The sequence below is a fragment of the Apodemus sylvaticus genome, chromosome 15, assembly GCF_947179515.1.
Source record: "Apodemus sylvaticus chromosome 15, mApoSyl1.1, whole genome shotgun sequence".
Taxonomy (NCBI): domain Eukaryota; kingdom Metazoa; phylum Chordata; class Mammalia; order Rodentia; family Muridae; genus Apodemus; species Apodemus sylvaticus.
Window position 1 is genome coordinate 81,716,934 of NC_067486.1, and position 9,619 is coordinate 81,726,552.

Sequence of the window (9,619 nt, forward strand, 5' to 3'; positions counted from 1 at the left end):
ATGTCTTACAGGAGTTTTCTATTATGGGATCAGTCTTGTCCAGTTCAAAAGGGGGTTTTCCAGTGACTGCTTGCATTAGTCATATGTCAGATGATACCTCAAACCTCATCAGAGAAGCATCTTCTTCCAGTAGATGGCAATTAACAGGGAGACTTTCAATTGGTCAAAATGTATAGAACTTGCACATACACACACACACACATACACACACACACACAAACACATACCTTTACCCTCAAGGTGCAGGAATATTTATAGAAAAATAGGTGTAAATATTTCAAAAATTGGAAGTGGTATATAACATCAAGATTACTTTTTTAGAAAACACAGGAAAATTGTACATATATACTCAGTATTTGTGACAGCTTGCACAAGACTTGTAACAAGGTAAAGACATACAAAATTTTCAGCACAAAGTGAGGAATGAAGAGTCAGTTTCTTTAATAATGTGACCCATGACACGTCTACTACATGCTAGAGCAAGTCCTATTGCTAAGATTAATTTGGCAAAACAACTGGTCTTAGTGAAAGAAAAAGCAAAGAAATCCCAAAGTTGGGTTGAAAAGGGGAAGGAAAGGTGGGGAGGATGATTATGGAAGTGGGTGGAGTTTAGAATATGCTCTAAATACATTGTACAAAAGTCTGAAAAGTGAATTGAAATATTATTTAAAAATAAAACATTGGCTGCAGAGTTGACTAAGTAGTTGAAATCCTTGCCTGCTCTTCTAGTGGATTCAGGTTCAATTTCTAAGACCTGCAGGACTACTCACAATTATCTGTAACTCTAGGTCAATGAAATCTGATTCTCATTTTTTTCAGGAATTGTTAGGGTGCTAATTATTTAGATGATCATAGGTCAAGACACTGATATGAAAATTAGTTTTGAAAATGAAAATTAAGCGTGATGAAGTTATAGTTAATTTTCTACATAGCAGTGAGGTTTATTGACAAGCATTAGACATATAAAAATATATATTGTTTTGCATTGGTTATCAATTCAGAACATAATAACAACAGAAATAATGATAAACTCATAAATCTGCTAAATAATGCACAAAGTTGATAAAGGAAAAAGGGTGAAGTGTAGACAAAAATTTGTTCACACTGAATTATGAGAGAAATAGACAAAAACAGTGCCTTAGCTCTACAGAAGAAATACAAAAGAAGGAAACAAATCAGAGAAAAGCAAATTTTTTAATTTTTTGTTTTTCATCTTTTTGCTACTATAGATTTAGGCAAGAATATTTGACATGTTATTTTTAGCCTCAAACACTAAGCTAGACATGAAGATATAGAAAGTCATGCTCTTAATTTTTTTTTCAAAAAATTAAAGACATTTGTACTTTCCATATAGATCTCATTGTACTACTTCCATTTTTCCCATTCTCTTACACAATAATGAAACAATAAAGAATCTTAAAAGAATTATACAGCTGTGGCCTAGTTATGAGCTCTTAACATAGTGTATAACTGACAAAATAGAAGTTAGATATTCCTAACCTGAAAAATTGTATACCTCTACAGGTAAAGTAAGGATAATCTCCTGCCCATGTTTCATTTAAAATGAACATAGTGTTGAAATAATTTAAACGTAATTTTATTGTCTTTTGGAACAACATAATATAAATATTATAATTATTCAAGGTTAATGAGTAAAAATTATGTTTAAGATGAATAATTATCAATGTTCATACAGGTAAAGTAATGTGTTGTAAAAGTTTGAAGAACACAGTTATGGTGCACTCTAGCTATGCCATTCAGAGAAATTGTTAATCTTAGAGTATTTATGTATAATATTCTGTTAAAATTATTAAATGATAAAAATATTGGTTTGTGTTTATTTCCATGATGACCTTTTATAATATTAAAAACACATTTTGATTATTGTATTTCTAAATTAGGAATGTTAATGTATCTGCTTTCATGGGATTAAGATAATCAAGATTCATCTTAGTAAATTAGTAAATTAATTTGATTTAGTAATTTAAACAGTAATTTTCTTCTTTTTCCCACATAGATTTTTTTTTGTCAGAATGTAGCATGGTAACATCCATGGAAAATGTAATAGAAAGGTCATGGAGTTCCATGTTCTCAGAAATGTTTTCATAATGTTAGATATTATGAAAAGGATGGCAGATACTACACATGGATATTGACTTCTTCCTCATAGTAGATTATAAAATTTCTAACATATGTTTTCATAGACTCGTCTATTGCTAAACAATATAAGTTTGAAAGTCATATCAAACCAACCATGCTGGTGCACGCAAATCTGTAATCTCAACACTTCAGATGTTAAGGCAAGAGAACAATGAGTTTAAAGTCAGACATAGCTACAGAATAAAAAGTCATGTGTGTGTGTGTGTGTGTGTGTGTGTGTGTGAGAGAGAGAGAGAGAGAGAGAGAGAGAGAGAGAGAGAGAGAGAGAGAGAGAGGGAGGGAGAGAGAGAGAGGGAGGGAGAGGGAGAGGGAGAGGGAGAGAGAGAGAACACTCTTAAAATTAATCTTTAGCCTTTCCTATTACCAAATAAAATAGATGATACTCAAAAAAAGAATTTACTTATATTTCTATAACACTGTCTGTCTACATTGGAAGGAACCATTAGACATGTCTATAACACAATACAACCTTTATTATATATTCTGTCTCCTCAGTGAACATGCTCATGATACAATGGAACAATTGGACCAGGAACTCTGATTTCATCCTACTAGGATTATTTGATCACAGCCCTCTTCATACCTTTTTCTTTTCCCTAATCCTGGGTATCTTCTTCATGGCCTTCATAGGAAATTCTATGATGGTGATTCTCATCTACCTGGATGCCCATCTCCACACCCCCATGTACATCCTTCTCAGCCAACTTTCTCTCATGGATCTCATGCTCATCTCTACCACTGTACCCCAGATGGCCTTTAATTTCCTTTCTGGCAACAAGTCCATCTCCATGGCTGGCTGTGGACTCCAGATATTCTTCTATGTATCTCTACTTGGATCTGAGTGTTTTTTGTTGACTGCAATGGCCTATGACCGTTATGTAGCTATTTGCTATCCATTAAGGTACCCTATTCTCATGAGTCATAAAATCTGTAGTCTAATGGCTGCCTCCTCTTGGATTCTTGGCTCCCTTGATGGTATAATAGATGTTGCAGCTGCACTGTCTTTTTCATATTGTGGCACCAGAGAAATACCTCAGTTTTTCTGTGACATTCCTGCCCTGATGACTCTTTCATGTAGTGATACCTTGATATTTGAAAAGATTATATTTTTCTGCTGTGTAATTATGCTTATTTTCCCTGTAGTCATTATTATTGCATCCTATATCCGTGTGATTTTTGCTGTTCTTAACATGGGCTCTTCTGAGAGTCGCCACAAAGCTTTTACCACCTGTTCCTCTCATCTCATGGTGGTGGGAATATACTATGGTGCAGCCATGTTCATATACATGCGGCCCTCTTCTAGTCATTCTCCCAACCAAGACAAAATAGTGTCAGCTTTCTATACCATTCTTACTCCACTGTTGAACCCCCTAATTTACAGCTTCTGTAACAAAGAAGTAGCCAGAGCATTCATGAAGCTGTTAGGCATGGATAAGGCAGCAGGATGAGTTTGCTGATTTTTATGCTTTTTTAAGCCATGTTTTAAATATTTGGGCATAATTCCTGAGGCAGAAGGAGTGCTGTGATTTAACGTCCAGCTCGATGAACATAATAAGTTCAAGAATTGTCTAGGCTATCTAGCAAGTCATATTTTTAAAAAGCATCCTTTATATGTAAACATATATTATTAATTATGTATAATTATATTAATTTGATTCATGTTATAAATACACTAATTATATATTTATATATAAATTAACCTGGACCCTGCAGATCTCTCAGACACTGAACCACCAACCAGGCAGCCAATATACAGCAGAGTACTCCTGGGTCTGGACTCAGTAAGAGAAGATTCACCTTACCCTTGAGAGATTTGGGGCTTCAGGAAGTTGGAAGGTCTGGTGGGGTGGGGTGGGGGTGCATGGGCATCTTCTTGGGGAATGGGATATGGAACAGTTGTAGGGTAGACCTGGAGGGGTATAACTTCTGTACTGTAAACAGAGACTAAACAATTTTTAAAAATTAAAAACCTGTGTGTATGTGTGTGTATGTCTCTCTCATATATGTATATATTGAATATATATATATATATATTGAACTGAAAAATGGTAATGAGTCACGTTCTTTAATCATTGTATATTTTTAGCAATCAATAAAATTAAAACTGAAAAAAAAATTGCCATCCTAATTTGTTCAAATATTTCATTTATTTCTGTGGCCAGTTCAATGTATTATTATAAGTAATACCATTTTCCCCTCACAGTGATTGCCCATACAAAACCCTTGAGAGTTTCTTCCATTGATTCCAGCCTAGGTTGGCCTTACATTTTGGCTAAGTGAAGCTGCACATTCTTAGATTAGTATTTAATTCTAATAATAAAAGCTTGCAATCCCAACAGCAATCATCCAACCATTGGAATGAGCACAAGGTCCCAAATGGAGTTAGGGACCCAAGGAGCTTGTAACCCCATAGGAGAAACAACAATATGACCAAACTAGTACCCCCAGAGCTCCCAGAGACTAAACCACCAACCAAAGTGTAGACATGGAAGGACCCATGGATCAATCTGCATAGGTAACAGAAGATGGCCTTGTTGGACAGCAAAGGGAGGAGAGGCCTTTGGTCCTGAGAAAGCTTGATGCCCAAGTATAGCAGAATGCCAGGACAGTGAAGCAGAAGTAGGTTAGTTGGTGAGCAGGGGGAGGGAAGATGGCATAGTGTGTTTTCTAAGAGGATATCAAGAAAGGGGACAACATTTGAAACATAAATAAGTAAAATGTCTAATTCAAAATATTGGGCATGCCAATATACTCACATATACACATGCAAACACACACATACACACACACACACACACACACACACATACAGAGAGAGAGAGAGAGAGAGAGAGAGAGAGAGAGAGAGATGCAAGGTAACACAGGTAAATATGTAGAAGCCCTTAAAATGGTAACACAAAAATTCCTTAAAGAATTACAGGAAAACACAACCAAACAGGTAAAGAAATTGAACAAAACCATCCAGGATCCAGAAATGAAAATAGAAACAATAAAGAAATCACAAAGGGTGACAACCCTGGAGATAGGAAACCTAGGAAAGAGATCAGGAGACATAGATGCAAATATCACCAACAGAATACAAGAGATAGAAGAGAGAATCTCAAGTGCAAAAGATACCACAGAAAACATTGACACAACAGTCAATGAAAATACAAAAGGCAAAAACATCCTAACCCAAAACATCCAGGAAATCCAGGACACAATGAGAAGACCAAATGTAAAAATAATAGGTATATAAGAGAGTGAAGATTCCCAATTTAAAGTGCCAGTAAATATCTTCAACAAAATTATAGAAGAAAAATTCCCTAACCTAATGATTGAGATGCCCAGGAACATACAAGAAGCCTACAGAACTCCAATTTGATTCTACCAGAAAAGAAATTCCTTCCATCACTTAATAGGCAAAACACGAAATGCACAAAAAAGAAAGAATATTAAAAGGAGTAAGGAGAAAATGTCAAATAATATATAAAAGCAGACCTATCAGAATTACCCCAGACTTCTTGCCAGAGACTATGAAACCTAGAAAATCCTGGGCAGATGTATTACAGACTCTAGGAAAACACAAATGCTAGCCCAGACTATTAAAGCTAACAAAACTCTCAATTACCATAAATGAAGAAACCAAGATATTCCATGACAAAACAAAGACAAATTACATGATATCTTTCCATAAATCCAGCCCTAAAAAGGATAATAGATGTAAAAGTCCAATACAAGGAGGGAAACTACACCCTAGAAAAACAAGAAAGTAATCTTCTTTCAGCAAATCCAAAAGAAGACAGCCACACAAACATAAAAATAACAGGAAGCAAAAAATCACTATTCTTTAATATCTCTTAACATCAATGGAACCAATCCTCAATAAAAAGAACATAGATTAAAAGACTGGATTACATAAATAGGACCCAGAATTTTGCTGCATACAGGAAACACACATCAGTATCAAAGACAGACATTACCTCGGTGTAAAGGGCTGGAAAACAATTTTCCAAACAAATGATGCCAGGAAAGAAGCGAAAAATCAAATTCCAAGAAAAATTATCAAAAATATAAGGAAGGACTCTTAATATTCTTCAAAGGAAAAATCTACAAAAATGAACTCTCAATTCTGAATATCTATGCTCCAAATTCAAAGGCTCCCACATTGATAAAAATAAAAACTTTATGAAACCTCAAAGCACATATTGCACCCCACTCTCATCAATGAACAAATCAGAAAAACAAATTAAACTGAGACAGTGAAACTTACAAAAGTTATAGACCAAATGGATTTAACAGATATCTATAGAACATTTCATCCTAAAACCAAAGAATATACTTTCTTCTCAGGACTTCATGGGACCTTCTCCAAAATTGACCATACAATTGGTCAGAAAAGAGGCCTCAACAGATACAAGAAGATTAAAATAAGCCTATGCATCCTTTCAGATCACCATGGACTAAGGCTGGTCTTCAGTAGCAAGAAAAGCAACAGAAGTCCCATTAAAGTTGAATAGTGCCTAACTCAGTGAAATCTTGATCACTTAAGAAATAAAAAATAAATGAAATACTTTAGAAATTAATGAAAACGAAGGCACAACATACCAAAATTTATGGGATACAATGAAAGCAGTGCTAAGAGGAAAACTCATAGATCTGAGTATCTCCAAAAAGAAACTGGAGAGAGCATACAGTAGCAGTTTAGCAGCACACCTGAAAGCTCTAGAACAAAAATCAGCAACTACATGCATGAGGATTAGACTGCAGGAAATATTCAAACTCAGGGCTGAAATCAACCGAGTAGAAACAAAAAGAACTAAACATACTCAACCAAACCAGGATCTGGTTCTTTGAGAAAATTAACAAGATAGATAAACCCTTAGCCAGATTAACCAGAGGGCACAAAGACAGTATTCAAATTAACAAAATCAGAAAAGAAAAGGGAAATTTAACAACAGAAAATGAGGAAATTCAAAAAGCATCAGATCCTACTACAAAATCCTGTATTCAAAACTGGGAAATCGGGATGCAATGGACTATTTTCTAGACACATATCAAATACCAAAGTTAAAATAGGATGAGATAAAGCATCTTAACTCTAACACATAGCCCCTAAAGGAAAAGAAGCAATCATTATTAAGTCTGCCAACCAAAAGAAGCCCAAGACCAGATTGGTTTAGTGCAGAATTCTATCAGACCTTCAAAGAAGACCTAATTCCAATACCCTTCAAATTATTCCACAAAGGAGAAACATAAGGAACATTACTGAATTCATTCTATGAAGATAGTTACACTGTGTTTTCTCCATTGGAGAAGGAATGGTTTCTGTCTAATCAGGAACTTGTCACAACGTGCTTTCATAGAGGACTTCATAAGAAATTTTTTTCTACTCTTATCATGTCTAATGTTACAAATCAATTTTTAAAACTGGTTGAGTGCTTATTACTTTTAGTTTCAGAAGATATGTACATTTAAGAAGCATTTAACTATTATAAAACATTTTGATGACTTAAAACTCTCAATACAGAGTTGTATATTTTAAAATAAATTTTATTAATTGAATATAAAAGAAAGAGCTTGTACTCATAACTTTATTTAGTGTGAATCAGGATTTATTTTAAAATATACAGCTCAGTTTTTTTCTTAGAGTAAAGTTGCATTGGCTAAGGAATGAGGTAATGTGGACACCTTGTTTGCATGGAGAGCCATTTCAGGAAGTTTAACCTGTAATTTCACCAGTGATTATATTATATTCCTTAGGCAGAGGGTGTTTAGGGTGCCCCAGGTCTGCTGGAGAGGAGGAATCCCCACTAAGAAAATGAATCCTCCATTTTGCGCTGAGCTCAGGAAAAATGTCTGAACATGGTAGAGTACAATCTTAATAGCGAGATGCTACAGACCTGCATTTCCTCTGATACTTACATTCTTTCTCCCTCCTCTATGGAGGTAATCCCTGGGTTTTGAGGGGAGGAATTTGATGAAGATATCCCATTTATTGTTGAGTGTCCCAATGTCTTTCACTGTCAGTAATGCTTGTCTATGGTTCTCTGTATTGGTTATTGCTACAGATTGAAGTTTCTCTGATGATAACTGAAAAAGAGTCTTACCTAAGAGTATAGTAGAATATGATTAGGATTGATTTTATTACTACTTTTTGTTTTACCCTATGTAGCTTCATATTCTTGGTCACCCAAACAAGATGTCTGTGTCTTAGATATGGCTTTACTGCTGTGAACAGACACCATGATCAAGGCAACTCTTAAAAGGATGATATTTAATTGGAGCTGGCTTCTAGGTTCAGAAGTTCATTCCATTATCATCAACTCGAATACATTGCAGTATCCAGGCAGGAGAAGCTGGGAGTTCTGCATCTTCATCTGTAAGCTGGTAGGAGAATATTCACTTCCAAGAGGCTAGGATGAGGGTCTTAAAGCCCATAACCACAGTGGCATACCTATTTTAATAAGACCACACCTTTTGATAGTGCCACTCTTTGGGCCAAGCATATAGAAACCATCACATTCTACTCTCTGGCCCTTTTAGATAATTTGGACAAGCTTTTTTCAATCTTATTGATCTTTCTAATTATAGATGAAGAAAGAAAAACATTCCATGATAAAACACACAAACTCCATCAATCAAACTCTAAGGAATTAGCAAGAAAAAAGTTTAGTATGAAGAAATATTTGAGTACTCCCAATCGGACACAAGAAAAGATTCTAGCATCATAATTCAAACTTGAGAACTACCCAAAATAGAAGGAATAAATAAATACTGCACATTAATCTATCTTAATATGCATGGCCTCAATTCTCAAATAAAAAGATACAGACTAACAGATTGGATATAATCCATATTTCTGGTGAATGCAAGAATAATTTCTCACTAGTAAGGGCATACATTATCTTAGAATAAGTAGGAAAGGGAGATATCCAGTGCTAATGGATTAGAAAAGAAAGTGGTATATCTGCTTTTATATCTGACAAAGTAGACTTCAAAGAAAATCTAGTCAGAAAAGTTGAGAAGGACATTGCCTACTCATTAAAGTAAAAAAAAATCTGAGAACACTGAAATAACATACTGTATTGTAACCTACAAAAAAGGATTAAAGCTGAATTCAAATAAAAATGGAAACACCAGAAAATTTATATACTCATGGAAACTGAACCACTCATTATTGAATGAGTGTTGGGTAAAGGCAGAAATCAGGAAAAATTAAAATTTAATTAGTTTAATAAAAATAAAAAGATAACATGCAAAAACAAATGTGGCATAATGAAGGTAACTCAAAGAGGCAGGTTGTTAGCACTAACTTTTTGCATACAAATGGAGAGACCTTATACATAAACTTAACAGTACTCCTGAAAGTTCTAGAAAAACAAAAAGAAATAATTCTCTGTAGGAGAAAATGCAGGCATGACCTGGTAGACAGCCTACTTAGCGTACTACACTTGTAAATAAAAGCATGGCAAAGCTA

At 34.7% G+C, this 9,619-nt stretch overlaps 1 protein-coding gene across 1 annotated transcript; it reads left to right on the forward strand.

The window, feature by feature from the left end:
* Positions 1-2,660: 2,660 nt before the first annotated feature.
* LOC127665852 (olfactory receptor 2M3-like) lies at positions 2,661-3,608 on the forward strand. The gene has a single exon (XM_052158451.1). The coding sequence runs from the start codon at positions 2,661-2,663 to the stop codon at positions 3,606-3,608; it is 948 nt and encodes a 315-aa protein (XP_052014411.1).
* Positions 3,609-9,619: the final 6,011 nt, after the last annotated feature.

Coding starts and splice junctions, on each gene's coding strand:
- LOC127665852 (XM_052158451.1), top strand. CDS start 2,661: ATGCTCATGATACAATGGAACAATTGGACCAGGAACTCTGATTTCATC.